The sequence below is a fragment of the Cherax quadricarinatus genome, chromosome 68 (assembly GCF_038502225.1).
Source record: "Cherax quadricarinatus isolate ZL_2023a chromosome 68, ASM3850222v1, whole genome shotgun sequence".
Lineage (NCBI taxonomy): Eukaryota > Metazoa > Arthropoda > Malacostraca > Decapoda > Parastacidae > Cherax > Cherax quadricarinatus.
Genome location: NC_091359.1, coordinates 16,788,243 through 16,804,550, shown reverse-complemented (window position 1 = coordinate 16,804,550; position 16,308 = coordinate 16,788,243). Strand labels below are relative to the sequence as shown.

Genomic DNA, 16,308 nt, shown 5'->3' with positions numbered 1-16,308 from the left:
ATGGGTCAGTAAACCTCTTGCACTGTTCCTCCTTTCTTATGTGGGGTGGATTTAAGCTCCAGGCAGGTTGGGTTGATGCACCACCAGGAGCATGGGTTCAAGCACCACTAGACGGTGGATGGGTTGAAGCATCACCTGGAGAGATGGGTTGAGACACCACTAGGCGGGGGAGAGTCGAAGCATCACCAGGAGGGGAGGTACACAATGGGCGCGTGACTGAGGCTGAGGTAGGAGGCATTGTAGCCTCATGTGATCCCTGAGTCATGAGTTTTCCGCAGATTGCTAAACGGCTCCAGCTCACACACTGATGCTGTGGCCTAGCTCTCAGTGTATTCCTCGGTGACCCACGCTGTGGTCACCTCCCTCCCTGGCTGCCTGCCTACAACAGCCAGGTCAAACTCTTGTCTTCCCAAGTTAAAGGTTAGTCTACCTACCTCCAGGTAGGTAGGTCTCCCCCGGTGTGTATTCAAGCCTAATCCGCAGGTCATTTCCTTGGGTGGGAGTTGCCTATTTGTATTTAAAGGAGCAAGGCTACGCTCGTATTTGCCCCACCTTTAGTATTTAATCTATCCTATACATTTTTAACACTTCTCATGGTTGTAGCACATATTACATCCTCCTGTAACTTATTTCGTTACTCTACCATTGTGAGAGAAAAAAAAAACATCTATTCCAGGCTGATTTTGTGAAGATTTTTCAACTACTACCTATTGTTCCCATTGTTAATAGTGCTCAGATTTTTTTTACTCTACACACACACACACACACACTTCATACCAGTTATATTTCTGGTATATAGTGTGGGTGCGACCACTTTATCTTTCCCACATATCTTTTATTTCAAAGTCTTTTCATATGCTTAGTTTATTTTAATCTTGTAGATTTTTTTAGTAATTTTTATGACCTAATCTGTATGATTTTTACACCAACCGATGTTCACATAATTTGTTATTCCTTCTGGTAAATCATTTATGTAATGTATGCACCTGAGTCGAGAACTGATCCTTGTGGATCCTTCTGGTGACATTTTCCTTATGAGAATATTTTCCTTTCACTTTTTCACATTTTTTCTTTCAAAGAAAATGTCTCATGTACTGCAATAGTGTACATTTCATTCTTCATATACTGAGTAGCTTTTTTTAAATGTAAATAAATGCAATCTGTCTATCTGATTCTTGAGTAATATGTGAATAATATAGTAGGTTAGTAGATTTGATATACGTACAGGATTGTTCTCAGTTTAACCAAACTGTTTGGTTAATAACAATGTGGATTGTCTTAGTTTTCTGAACATAACCTAACAAAACTTTGATTAGTAACAATAGGAGAGTCTTTTGCCTTTCTAATTCTTTCCTAATCAGACTTCGAATTTTTAACTCGGAATGGTTAGTTACCCAGGATAACCCAAGAAAAACAGTGCATCATCAAGGACTATTTATCTTACTTCATTAAGATCCTTTAATCCTTACTGTTAGTAGACTGATGCGACCCGCATGTCTAACACTCAAGTACCTAATTACTGCTAGGTGAACAGGGACAGCAGGTGTAAGGAAACATGCCCAAAGTTTCTACCAGGCCGGGGAGTGAACCACAGACATCCAGTATAGTATTATCTTTCTTCTCTTTGAACCGAGTCTAACCTCACCTAAAACTGTACATATAACACATATAAAAATGTACATATAACACAAAAACAGACCTCGGAGTGATTCATGTGTTGGATGTCCCCAAATGAAGTAAATTAGTCCTATGTACCACCACCTCGTCCCTTCTCACAGCAGAATCATGACTAAGATTGTCTCGTCTCTCTCACTCTTGACTTGCTTCCCTGTGCCTGACATCCGACACCTTGGAGTTGTGCTTCTCTGTTACCTTCACTGATTGGTTTGATAAATTTATCAACATGTCGGTTCTCTGAACCATTCATCTACAAAACTGATTGGTTTCACTGCTGGGGCTAATTATTTTGATGGTTTTATGAGGGACCCTCTACCCATCCTGTGGGCAGTATCCACCATATACCCATCTGTAGGCATTAGTCAACCCATATCCATCCTGTGGGCTGTAGTTAAAAGGATTACAAAGCCACATAATGGGTCCAGGACCTAGGCTTCAACATTCTGTTAGTTAAGGAAGATAGCAAGTCCGTACGATATAATGGATTTTGACAACCACCTATTGAGTTTTATATAATTAATTACCCATTTATGTTTGTGGGATTGAACTCCATCTTTCGCCAGAAATTAACCTGTGATAAACATAATAAACCTCTGCATGAAATCCAACAAAATAAACAGACTCTTGGATGCCACAACTGCGAGACTCTGGCTGGGTTACCAGTATCACTGGCAGGTTAAATCACCAAACTAAATGTAAACTTTGCCAGACGGACAGATAAAGTGAGTTAATAGAGTGATAGCTGGATGATGGAAATTATCGTAGATAAATGCAATGTAATGAAAATGGGACAAAGTGAAATCAGGTCACATGAAGAATATAAGACTGTGAGAGAGAGAGAGAGAGAGAGAGAGAGAGAGAGAGAGAGAGAGAGAGAGAGAGAGAGAGAGAGAGAGAGAGAGAGAGAGACCTTGAGCTGCTAATAATGAAAACTTAAGTCACTGGGAGATCATATAAATGAAACTGAGAAAAACTCATATAGTAAACTTTCGGATTATAAAATAACTTTTACTTTTAAATGCTAAAATAATTTCTTAGTACTTGCAGCATGGATAACAAGAAGCCACAGTTTAAAATCTATGAAAAGTGGGGAGTAGGAATAATAGAAAACATTTCTTAGCTGTGGTTGATCAATGAAATGTTTTAAAAGAGTTGACATTAAGTGCCACAACCATTAGACGTTTAAAAAAATATACGATGAAAATGAGACTGGATACCATGAACATAAGTCTGCTACTGTAACTTCTAGAGGTAATTAAACACATTTATTTCTCGTATGCTATAAAACGCATGTTTAACGGGAATCATATTTCTTGAACCTGTGTGTATGTATGTGCTTAATATTTGTATATATATAATATAAACACACACAAAAAGAAGTCAGTCAAGAGATTCCACAAGTGTAAGAATGGATAAGCTTCGCAGTTCACCAGCCAGCACGGCTCTGACGAAGACAATAGAGAACCTGCAACTCACCCAACTAAGGATATTCCCGCAACACACACCACAGCATGTACTTTAATACCTTAACTTACACCTCCCAGGCATCCTTAACCCTTAAACTGTCCAAACAGATCTACGTTCATATGCGTAGTGCTCCAAAAGTAGATCTACGTTTTTTTACATATTTTCAAATATATATATGTATATATATATATATATATATATATATATATATATATATATATATATATATATATATATATATATATATATATATATATATATATATATATATATATATATATATATATATATATATATATATATATATATATATATATATATATATATATATATATATATATATATATATATATATATATATATATATATATAAAAGTAGATCAAAGTTTTTTACACGTTTTTAAATGTAAAAGAAAAAAAAAAGAGGTCTACGTTTTTTTTGCATACTTTCAAATGTTGAAAAAACGTAGATCTACGTTTGGACAGTTTAAGGGTTAACTAACACTAAGCATGCTAATACCAACACCATGCACCAGACAGTTAACACTAGCAACTCATCCAGTACTTGTCCTAAGCACGCCCACAACTCGCACCACAGAGGCCGTACCTACACTTCTCCATAATTTCTTCCAGATATTGTCACCTGCTCAGAGAGTACAACCTGAACTCTGCTACACGATGGCATTTAAAGGGTGGTTTATCTACAGATGGCGACAGGTAAGACGTGCCAGTTTGTAAATTTATGGAAGATTTCATGCTAGATAACGTTTTGACAGGTTCTATGAGAAATTACCTGCATGAGGTTTACAAGGTGCCTGAATTATTACGTGCAAGTAATCTGGGTGTGGTAAGTGGGGCTTAGTCACAGTAGGTCGCCGAACTAGAACTCCCTCGATGCCCACTTCATCACACCTCTCACAAAAAACTAGGCCTAATATTAAATTAATAATTAAAATATTAAATAGTAATACCAATAATGGTAAATTGTAAAATAATGTGGACTGTATATGATTTGATTTTCTGGGTACACAGAATATAATTATTGTACATAAATTATAATGTTATTAGAAAAGAAATTCATATTACCACTTACTTTAATTACTGGATCACTATTTTTATTTGTAAGACACCCTAACGCTACCCTAATAGCTAGAGTTCACAATGGCCACTGCAAAAACTACTATACATTATGGGTAAGCATCACTTAGCTAAGGGGTGTTGCCGGGAAGAATTGGAGTCCCCTATTTTTCTGTAATTGTAGTTGAATTTTAAGGGTTTTCCACACTATTTATCTCAATTCTTCAGTGGGATTAAGGCCGACTTACACCAATTTCAGATTAAGGCTGATTTACACCAACTGATCGTCATGACGCCTGATTACATGACTACTGTAGCAACCAGCGTAGACACAATACATTCACTATGGCATCCTCCCCCGTCTGCTGTTCCACATCCCCCCTCACTCGAAATTTCTGGAAGGGTCAAATCAGCATCACATTTTAATACACAATTATTATATTATTCAAATTTACTCATGCTGAATTAATAAAATTCAAAATTTTCCACAGATTCATCCTTTCCATACTGAAAATTGCTTAAATGACGCCTCCCTTTTGGTTTTAGCATCGAGGAAGGTAGCGGGTTCTTTTCGTAAGATTCTCCTGCATGAATAAAACTTGTTAAGCAAATTCACTCACATTCTAATACACATTTTTTTTTACACTTTCGTCTTGGAACTTTATATTTAATATCTCACTTCTCATACATTTTCTACAATTCAGTGGTTTTTGTCATCGTTCTTGACTTTGTTTTACCTGTCTCAATTTAAAAAAAAACTGAATTAATAGGCTGGTTTTATCTTACATTTGTTTATATTTTTATTCTTCCCTCTTTTTTTTTCACTAGGTTTTTGGAAAATGTCTAAAATCTTTGTTGTGTCTATAATACTTCTGATGGGTGTTAAGCTGTAGAAAAAAGTTCTTTTCTTCATCTTGTTGGCCATTTTTTTTGGCAGCTTCCCTCGTTCTTTGATAGGCATTTTATAACTAATAATTATGTCACTGAAGTTTTCCTATATTCTTTTGTGTCTTATTATCTTATCAGTTCTGCACTATGTTTGACCTGATTGAGTGTTAATCGTAACAGTTACTTATCTTTTCCTAATTTTCTGATTTATCTGTATCCTGCTATGTACTCTTTACTGCTAGATGAATTTCTCAAAATGGCAGAAAACAATAACTTTTGCTGTGTCGAATATTATGTGTAAGTAATTTAAAATGACCTTTTTCTTGCTACAGGAGCGGGGATGTTTGTTGTGTCATGTCTTCAGTCATTTATTCATCATTATAATCCTTTTTTAAATTTTCAGTTATTGTAGCACTTACTACATTATCTTTTAATTTATTTCAGTGGTTACCACTTTGCAAAGAAAAAATTTCTAGGATCCCTTCGCCTTCATTTTTTTTGTTGTAACTGTGACCTCTTGTTATCCCTTTTGCTGGTACGAAGAAATTCTCTTTGTATCTATTTTTTTCTTGTCTTGTTATGAAGTGTCGTTATGTGTGAGCTATACTATGTATTTATGATAAAAGTACATATATTTTACCGATTCGTGTGTAGATCTGTGCATCGTGCATGGTGGTGTGTGCAGTGTTGTGTACTGGCACTGTAGTGGGATGGTCTGTGGAGGTGTCTCGTATCATGCAAGACCCCTACGCTAACTTCAACCTCACTGTTGACGACCAGGAGTGGCTTGGTGAGTGACTTACTTGAACCAACTCTCCTTCTTTCTCTTCCCTCCATCCTTACCAATTAATAGAAACCAGCTATGCCGAGTGAAACCTTTGAAACCCCTGTAGCTGATGAACTTTTAACTGAATACTTGACAATATCATCATTGTCATACTGAAGTCTCCCGTCTCAAGCTGACCGAGTTTTAGTACTATATGTGTATGTAATCTGTCCTATGTGATGGAATATGACGATGAAACGGATTTTGTTCCCACTATAACTATCATAGAATAGAGCAGCATCTGATTTATCTAATTTTGCTAAATACAAAATTTTCCACTCGGGTCAGATAAGATCAGGTCAAACCTATCGTGCTTGACTTTTTTTTTTTTTTTTTTTTTTTTTTTATTCGCCGGTATTCTCCCATTTTATCATAGAACTCAAGATTCTTGAGGCCTGAGTTTACTCTTCACTGACGATATGTTATCTTTTTTCGAGTGTTATTCTATTCTTCAAGCCCAGTGCGAGGTCGAATTAATCTTTTCAGATGTTTTTCTGTTCTTTTAGAATTTGCATTGTATTCAACGATATACATGTGTAATACCTTGTTTGTGTGCTACTGGCATAACACCGTGTGTGTGTGTGTGTGTGTGTGTGTGTGTGTGCGTGTGTGTGTGTGTGTGTGTGTGTGTGTGTGTGTGTGTGTGCGTGTGTGTGTCACTAGCATAACACCGTGTGTGTGTGTGTGTGTGTGTGTGTGTGTGTGTCACTAGCATAACTCCGTGTGTGTCACTAGCATAACTCCGTGTGTGTCACTAGCATAACTCCGTGTGTGTCACTAGCATAACATCGTGTGTCACTAGCATAACATCGTGTGTCACTAGCATAACACAATGTGTGTGTCACTAGCATAACACCGTGTGTCACTAGCATAACACCGTGTGTCACTAGCATAACACAATGTGTGTCACTAGCATAACATCGTGTGTCACTAGCATAACAATGTGTGCGTCACTAGCATAACACCGTGTGTGTGTGTGTGTGTGTGTGTGTGTGTGCGTGTGTGTGTCACTAGCATAACACCGTGTGTCACTAGCATAACACAATGTGTGTGTCACTAGCATAACACCGTGTGTCACTAGCATAACACAATGTGTGTCACTAGCATAACATCGTGTGTCACTAGCATAACAATGTGTGCGTCACTAGCATAACACCGTGTGTCACTAGCATAACACCGTGTGTGTGTTTATGTCAGTGTCGTGTGCTGGTGTGGTGGCCATCTTCACGACGGCCGGCAGCGGCTTCTTGGTGGAAGCTGTGGGTCCCTGTCGTCTCCTCAGCTTGGTGCTGCTGCCCGCCATGGTCGGCTGGATCTTTATTGCAGCCACGGAGTCTCTGGTTTGGATCTTCTTGGGGCGAATCATCACAGGTGGTGTGGGTTTTATGCTCACCACAGTGGCGCAGGTAGGTGGTGAAGGTTTGATAGCTGTATTGATGCGTAGTATAGTCGAAGGATGACGTTTTAGTTTAGTTAATTAACACGTTTTCATTTCAATAAAATATTTTGATATTACTTCTTATTGAGTCAAAACCAACACCCATCAACTACCATCAACACCCCATAATTAACATGAACAACCACAGCCTTACAACCGATAAACATCCAGCAACGAACATCAACCCCCACAACAAATATCAACCCCTACACCATCAACATAAACCTCCTACAGTTGATCCCCAAGTCATCACAGCCTCCCCCTACAGTACTGTTTCTAAAGATTTCTGCTTAAAGCCTATAACAATTGCAAGAGTTAACTCAGATCAATTAATTTCTGTACTGATATCCAATACACATAGAGGAAATGTAGATGAACTCTTCTCTATGCTAAAAACTCTAGATCCAAAGACTTTTAATTTATAACTCTTATTTAATAAGTATTATGCACCCCATACTCATCCTGTGGCTGTAGTTAAAGGATCAGGGACATATAAAGGGTCCGGGGAGTGGGCACTCATGTAATGGTAACTAAGCAAATTGAATGATTGGTGCTAATGCCTTTGACTGACATTTTATTCCTATATTCACTGGGAAGTGAGAGACCGTAGCGATCGTAGGGCCTGGGGAATGGGAGGTAAAAAAAAAAAAAAAAAAAAAAGTTTGATTCAGTAATAGGAAAGGTAGCTACAATTTCTTGAGGCAAGAATCCATTTCCAGCATCAAGGCAGTCTTCCTTGAGGAAGCTTACACAAAATTATTATCTTCAAAAACACGCTCGCTGTATAGCCCTTGTGGCTTAGCGCTTCTTTTTGATTATAATAATAATTCAAAAACACGCACGAAACTCAGATGGGTCATAAAGTGATGCTCTTAAACAGAGACAAAGTTGATGATCATCGACTAGCATATGGTGTGGCTTTCTCCTACCAGGTGAAGACGTTAGGTAGATTGTCTTACGATTAGCGGAAGGACCTTCTAGCCTGCATCAGTCCTTTCGCTGAATGATTCACACTGGTTTAGAGCTTCACATAAAACTGAAATCCTTCCTGCAGCCTCTGCTAGCGGAGATGTGCACTGCTGACGTGCGTGGGTTGCTGTCATCGCTGCCCGAGATGATGGTGAGTGTGGGAATGCTGCTGGTATACGTGTTGGCACGCTTCCTTGACTGGCAGAGCACTACCCTCGTCTGTGGGCTCCTTCTCTTCCCTGTCACCGTCGGTGTCCTTTTTGTGCCCGAGTCTCCATACTGGCTCCTCAAGAAAGGAAAGGAGAAGCTGGCTCTCAGGTGAGAAGTTCTTTTAGGGTTCTTGAAAGGAGAGGATAGAACAATTTCTTTAGAATCGAGGGGTTCTGAAAGAGAGGAAAATTTCTTTTTGGATTCTACAGATGAGCTTTTGTTTAAGGGTAGCTGGTAAGACAAGACTTAGAAAATCTCGCTAGGAGTTTTCTGGGTGTGAGTGTTTTTTCTCGTTTTAGAGGTGAAATTTTGAGCAGAGAAGTCCTTTAAGAGTTAGTTTTGAAGAGGGCTGTTCAGCTTTTAAATACCTCTGGAATTTACATCAAGAAATGTAGCAGACACTATCAAGAAATGCAATGGACACTGCTAAGAAATGTAATGGAATTTCTCGGGGTGAAAAAGCAGTGAACGTTCTTTTTTTTTTAAATAGTGATATTTACTAACAGGTTTAAATGATGGGCGGGCGGAGTAGCACACGAACTTAACTAATATCAGTGTTGGTTATAACATATTTTATTACTGTACTTTAGTACAGCATATGAAAAGCACTTGTATGGATTTAAAGTTATTTTGTAGAAGAAAAGAGAATGAACTTAAATTGAAAATGTTGTTATTATGATTAATTTGGAGATTAGGTTAGGTAAAATTTGTCAGGAAACAGGACAAGTGTTTCCTGAAGCGGGTCTTAGTCATATGATGACCCGCAGATGGAGTTTTTGGTCATCTGACCGAGGCCTTCCGCTGGTTTACCCCTCCACCCCTTAAAAATTATAGTTAGGATTATAACCATTTTATGATTAATTTTGATTAGTGTACAAGTGGCATGTATTCAGTACCTATAAAATTAAAACGTGGAAAGGTATATTTTATAATCCTGTCAAGGTATGACAAGGTTAAGACAGAGAAAAAGTGTCTCAGTAAGGTCAGTGGGTGGATTTGTATGAGGGCTACAAGGGTCGGTGGTTTTGGAATAAAACATGAGCCCTAAGTTTAGGGATCAGGTCTTTGGAACGCTTTTGACGAGTCTTGAAAGCCCTAATCCTGCATAAATCAGTTATCTTCAGCTGAGTCATACACAAAGCCATATAATTCAATGGCTTGCCTTCGTTCTGTCGTCATCTCTCATGTACTCAGAAGAAAGTTCAGATGAAGTTCCGTAAATCTAAATAATCTGAGTCAACTGAACAATCTGTGGTAGCCCATAATTTGATCAATGTATCTTGCACACTCATCCTTTCGTCGGTAGCCAAAATGATTATAGAGATACATAATGGGTCCGGGGACTTGGCCCCAACATTGTCATAGCTAAGCAAGTTACAGTTGTTGCGAACTATTTACGAGAGTAATTAATTTAGTTAAAGAAATGATGAATTAGTTACACAGTACGTGAATTCAGTTACACGAACATTACAATGTATGTTGATGTGACTAATTCCCTGTAAAAGAAGCAGCATCAGGATTGATATCACGTGTATACCGCAGGGCCCTGATGAAGCTGCGAGCTCCTGAACATGATGTGGACTCCGAACTTAGCAGTATCCGTGATGCCCTCAACCAGCACGCCCAACACAGCTCTTTCCTGCAACAGGTGGGTACCGCTTTCATCTTACGATTATCAGAGGGGTGGATTTATAGAAAGGGAGAAAAAAGAGATGACCCAGGGGTCAAGCGTCATCGTGTCTACATTAATAGTATAGAATACCGATAATAGATGAATAAAACGCATGTGTAACACCCGAGTACCTTTATTGTTGGAGACGTTTCAGATTTATCAAGGCTGAGGAGTTTACCTGGAGTTTACCTGGAGAGAGTTCCGGGGGCCAACGCCCCCGCGGCCCGGTCTGTGACCAGGCCTCCTAAACACTACAAATTATCCCTCCACTTCTTCCACAGTCCCCAGTATTTATTCTGTAATGGACTGTAAAAGTCAGTGGTTAGCGAAACGTCTCCATCAATAAAGATATCTAGGTGTTCCACATGAGTTATTCATCAGTTAATCGTGTCAGCTTCATCACTTTTATCTACTCCCGACAGTTCCGATCACTGAAGGAACCAGGTAACTACCGGCCCGTCGTGCTGGTGACCGGAATCTTCATCCTGCGGGAGCTGGGGGGCGCCATGGTGATCTTCATGTACGCCGTGTATTTCTTCGAGAATGCTGGGGTGACCATCGACCCCTTCACCTGCTCTGTGTTGGTGGGCGTGTGTCGTCTGGTCTTCACGCTGATTTCCGCCGTCGTTATTGACAGGCTGGGCAGGCGGCCTCTCCTCATTGTCTCGTCCATCGTCTGTGGTGGCGCCCTCTTTGTTACTGGTGAGCTATCATGGTGTAATTATGGTGGTGTGCTATGGTAATTATGGTGTAAAAGTGGTGGTAGCCTGGTTGGTGTGATAGTTGTTAATATTATCATTATAATCAGCTTAAGCGCTAAACCCCTAAGGGTCATACAGCGCTGTGTTAGTTGTGGTGCAGTAAAAGTGATGGTAGTGATATTATTGTGGTGGTGATACTGGAGCAAATACGGAACGTAGTGCGAGAGGTTTTTTCAGACCCCGTTCATAACACGTCTTCCCTCCTGACGTGGCTGCTGCAGGTGGGGTGCTATACTCCGACGACCAAGGGGTGGGCTGGGTGCCCCTCACAGCAGTCATGGTCTACGTGGCATCCTTTGGCCTGGGCACGGGCCCTGTGCCCTGGATCCTCCTAGGAGAACTGCTGCCCACGCCCGTTCGATCTCTGGGAGCATCGATATGCACCAGTATCTTTGTCATCTCTCTCTTCCTTGTCACCCAGGTTCGTACACCCTCTTGTTTACCAGTTGACCATCAGGCTAATACATCCTTTTATTTATCAGTTGACCATCAGGCTGATACATTCTTTTATTTATCAGTTGACCATCAGGCTGATACATTCTTTTATTTATCAGTTGACCATCAGGCTGATACATTCTTTTATTTATCAGTTGACCATCAGGCTGATACATTCTTTTATTTGTCAGTTGACCATCAGGCTGATACATTCTTTTATTTGTCAGTTGACCATCAGGCTGATACATTCTTTTATTTGTCAGTTGACCATCAGGCTGGTACATCCTTTATCACAATTTACCATCAGTTTAATACACCGTTTTGAGTTACCATCGTTAAAAATGAATCAAGACCTTCCAGTATTTTATTACAATGCTAAAGCTTTGCCTTAGGTACCTTAGATGATCATAAATTGTCGAGGGTAATAAAAATGTAACCTGTTTGTGTTTAATGAAGGGAAGGATGGTGGTAAAAAGACCTTTATTAGTAAGATGCTTCACCAACATGAGACTTCATTGGTACTTAATGAAGTCTCTTACAGATGAAACATCGGAAATAAAGTGCCATTTTACCACTTGTTAACTACGCCATACTTCCATCATATCATGAAGCAGTGAACTCGTGTGGGTCCTTCAGAGTAAGGAACAGTGTAGGCTCGTTCCTCCGTCTTACATCAATAATGATATCACGTCTTGCGTAACAGGTGTTCCCTGACCTGACTATCGCCATCGGATTGCGGAACGCCGTCATGGTGTTCGGTGCCTTCGAACTCCTGCTGGCGCTGGTAGCCTTCCTCTTCCTGCCGGAGACCCGAGGCCGCACCTTGGAGGACCTGCAACACGCCTTCGTCGGTAGCTCCGCCCTCACGCCCTTCACCCACGCCACCCGCGAGGGTTACACTCCCGCCTACGGTAGCACCTTCCCTTCCACATCACAGGTTATGGAGAAGGTTCATTAGATTGTGGGTGACATCCAAGTCTGGATGACTGGGATTCACCTGCTGCTGTATTAGTTTTTGGGTGACATCCAAGTCTGGGTGTCTAGGATTCACCTACTTCTCCTTTAGTTCTTAGGTGGCATCATCTAAGTGTCTTTAGTTTCTAGGTGACATCACTCAAAGTCTGGGTGTTTGGGATTCACCTGCTTCTCTCCATTAGTTTGTCTGGTGACATCATGTACATCTGAGTGTTCAGGAACCACCTGATAGTTCCCTAGCTTCTAGGTGACATCGTTTATGTCTGAGTGTCCTGCTAGTTCATTAATTTCTAGGTGATATCTGTGCCTGAGTGTCCTGGATTCACCTGCATTGTTCATTAGTTTCTAGGTGACATCATCTGAGTATTTAGTATTTGAGATTAGCTTCCTGGCCTTCCTAAGAAATAATTACCTCAACAGTTGATCTGCTAATTATATATACTTATCAACTGCTAGGATAATTAAGGCCGCATTGTGTCTACTTACAATCATCAATTAATCTTTTAAATTGCGAATAACGGTAACTCCCACTGAACGTTAAGAGCATCACCTTTCTACGCTCCCGTATTCATCACTATACATAAGCCACATAATACAATAATAAATTTATTTTCAAAACGTGTACAGATGATAGATACTGATTCTGCGAGTCCTCAGTATACACAACATACACTATACTACTTTGATACAGCACTATACTTTGATACAGCACTATACTTTGATACAGCACTATACTTTGATACAGCACTATACTTTGATACAGCACTATACTTTGATACAGCACTATACTTTGATACAGCACTATACACTGATACACTATACACTGATACAGCACTATACACTGATACAGCACTATACACTGATACAGCACTATACTTTGATACAGCACTATACACTGATACAGCACTATACACTGATACAGCACTATACACTGATACAAACCTCTCTGTGTATACATACTGTTACCATGTATAACGGAAAAAATGGCAGATGTAGGTCTTGTGCATTTTTGAGTAATAATAATTTAGTGCATTACGACACCTGTCTTCCAGTCTGAGAGATTATTATTATTATTATTATTCACAGAAAACTCTAAGTTCATATGGGTCACTTAGCCCTGCCCATTGAGGTAGATTATTATTATTATTATAATCATGGGGGAGCGCTAAACCCGTAGGATTATACAGCGCATGTGGAGGGGGATGGAAGGTATTCAGACTCAATTCAGGGAACCGGAGCACAGATCCAATTCCCTAGATCAAGAGCCCCTCACCAGCGTCAAGGAATCTCCCTTGAGGGGCCGTTAAGGTAGAGCAAACGCTGTTAAATATAAGATTACCATGTTAATTTGCTATTCTAATTTTGGAACCATAAACAATAAGTATGAATTTATCCTAGTGATCAGTGACCAACATTACTTACCTAAGTTTTTATATATTTGTTACTTCGCATGGTGTTGATAGTAAGGTTAACAAAAACAGAAAAAGGCCATGAGGGTGAGACGACGTTTTTGGCTACATATACTGAAGAATTGTCACAAGTTTGGCCACCAGCTCTCACTGTTGACCATAAAGCTGTCAAGGCTTTGGCGGCCACCTGTGTGCATCTGGCTGCTGGCAACTTCATTTCCGGATACTTTTGTTTCTCTAATTAAGCACTAAACCCACAAGGGTCATACAGCGCTGCAGGGTAGGGGGTGCTAAAGGTATTAGTAAGTTAGTAAGGGCGGTGAGAGGTGCTAAAGGAACTAGTAAGTAAGTAAGTTTATTCAGGTATACACAAATACAGTTACATAGAATTATCATACATAGCAGCATATGTGTAGAGAACCTAGGATAACCCAAAAAAGTCAGACAGAGTGACTTATTTCCATTGTGTAATAAATTTGTTACTGTCAAGAGGTCAAAGAGGGATTCCCTTCAGGGAGACGGAGGTGATGCTGGTGCTCTTGATCCAAGGAACTGGTTATATCCCCCTTCCTTAGCTCAAATCACCTGATTGCCTCTTTCCCCAGGCGCTGTATAATCCCGACGGGTGCAACGCTTTCTAATGAAATTAATATGAGAAATTCAACTTTGTTTTTATCTAAATAAGATGAATTACCTATAGATAAAAGAACAGGTAAGTTAATGAGGTACAATATTTTGAATATATTTATTGATATTTATGACGCAAGTAGAAGTATTGATGACGCAAGTAGAAGTATTGATGACGCAAGTAGAAGTATTGATGACGCAAGTAGAAAAGTAGAAAGAAATGTTAACAGCAGATTAATTTGTAGATGGTATTCACGTAGCGAGAATGTAGTATGTGCAAGGAATTTTTAAAACAAGATAATCCCAATGAATATATGATGAAAATAGAGTTTGTTCGCTTTATGTAGGCAGTTACAGTGAGGTATTCACATTATTATTATTATAATCAAGGGGGAAGCGCTAAACCAGGAGGATTATACAGCGCCTGGGGGGGGGGGATGTGGAAGGCATTCAGGCTTAATTCGGGGAACTGGAGCACAGATCTAATTCCCTAAATCAAGAGCCCCTCACCAACATCAAGGAACCTTCCTTGAGGGGGAGGTATTCACAGAACAGTTTACTTCATTAAATACATACAACCTAACCTAACCTATGTGTGTGTACATGCATGTGTGTGTATGTGTGTGTGTGTGTGTGTGTGTGTGTGTGTGTGTGTGTGTGTGTGTGTGTGTGTGTGTGTGTGTGTGTGTGTGTGTGTGTGTGGCACACTTCCCCTAAATTAAAAATGGCATCATTACAATTTTCCGCACGAACTCGGAGGACCAATATTGGAGTTTCTGTACGTTTTATTAAAAGAAATGTTATTCGTACAAAACCTTTCAAGGAACAACTGCATACATTAAAATAAAATGAATTTAGAAAGCTAATACCGCCTCTTACAACCACTTTAAGTCAATGGAATTAGTAATAAGTGGACCAAGAAAATTTGTGATGGCTAAGATCTCCACATACTAGGCTCCTCACCTTACAACGATGTTTCTTGGAAATTTTTGACTAACTCGGGGGAAAAACAGGAGCTTCGAAAGATCAAAATATACAAAATACCAGCCTCTTATGACAAAACACTTGGAAAACACTTACAAAACAATTGGAAAACACTTACAAAACACTTGGAAAACACTTACAAAACACAAAACACTTGGAAAACTTACAAAACATTTGCAAAACACTTACAAAACACAAAACACTTACAAAACACTTGCAAAACACTTACAAAACACTTGCAAAACACTTACAAAACACTTTCAAAACTTACAAAACACTTAAAAAACACTTTCAAAACTTACAAAACACTTAAAAACACATACAAAACACTTACAAAACTTACAAAACACGTACAAAACACTTACAAAACACGTACAAAACACTTGCAAATACGTACAAAACACGTACAAATCACTTACAAAACACGTACAAAACACAAAACACGTACAAAACACTTACAAACACGTACAAAACAAAACGCGTACAAAACACGTACAAAACACTTACAAAAACACGTACAAAACACAAAACACTTACCAAAGGACCAGTATGATATCAAGTTATTTTTCTTGCACACTCAAGTATATTATTAAACATTAAAACCAGGTGTTTTTCTTTGTAATGATCGTTAGGCTATTATTACAAAAGGCAAATATACAATTCAATTGAGTTTTCAACTGAAGAAGGAAAGATTAGAGCTTGTCTTCGTGATTTATTATAAGTTTATGTGAAGAAAGGACTCGAATAACAGCATGATTTTCGACATCAAAAAATAAGATAGGCCTATAACCACTTTATAGTCTACTGATATAAAAAACTGCTGCACTAATATCTGATATATATTAATATATACATAAAAATAATGTACAAAACTAATCCAGATATGTTGAACC

At 39.1% G+C, this 16,308-nt stretch overlaps 1 protein-coding gene across 2 annotated transcripts; it reads left to right on the top strand.

Annotated features, from left to right (window-relative positions):
* Nucleotides 1-266: 266 nt before the first annotated feature.
* Nucleotides 267-15,137, top strand: LOC128697728 (facilitated trehalose transporter Tret1-2 homolog). 2 transcript variants are annotated; one of them, XM_070099729.1, is made up of 10 exons: nucleotides 283-420; nucleotides 2,716-2,928; nucleotides 3,778-3,861; nucleotides 5,764-5,899; nucleotides 7,133-7,341; nucleotides 8,428-8,660; nucleotides 10,095-10,200; nucleotides 10,647-10,926; nucleotides 11,207-11,406; nucleotides 12,124-15,137. In XM_070099729.1, the coding sequence occupies exons 3-10, from the start codon at nucleotides 3,823-3,825 to the stop codon at nucleotides 12,376-12,378; spliced, it is 1,458 nt and encodes a 485-aa protein (XP_069955830.1). In that variant the 5' UTR covers nucleotides 283-420; nucleotides 2,716-2,928; nucleotides 3,778-3,822; the 3' UTR covers nucleotides 12,379-15,137. The 2 variants fall into 2 exon arrangements, with proteins under 2 accessions (XP_053645567.2, XP_069955830.1); XM_053789592.2 differs by lacking the exon at nucleotides 2,716-2,928 and having other exon boundaries at nucleotides 267-420.
* Nucleotides 15,138-16,308: the final 1,171 nt, after the last annotated feature.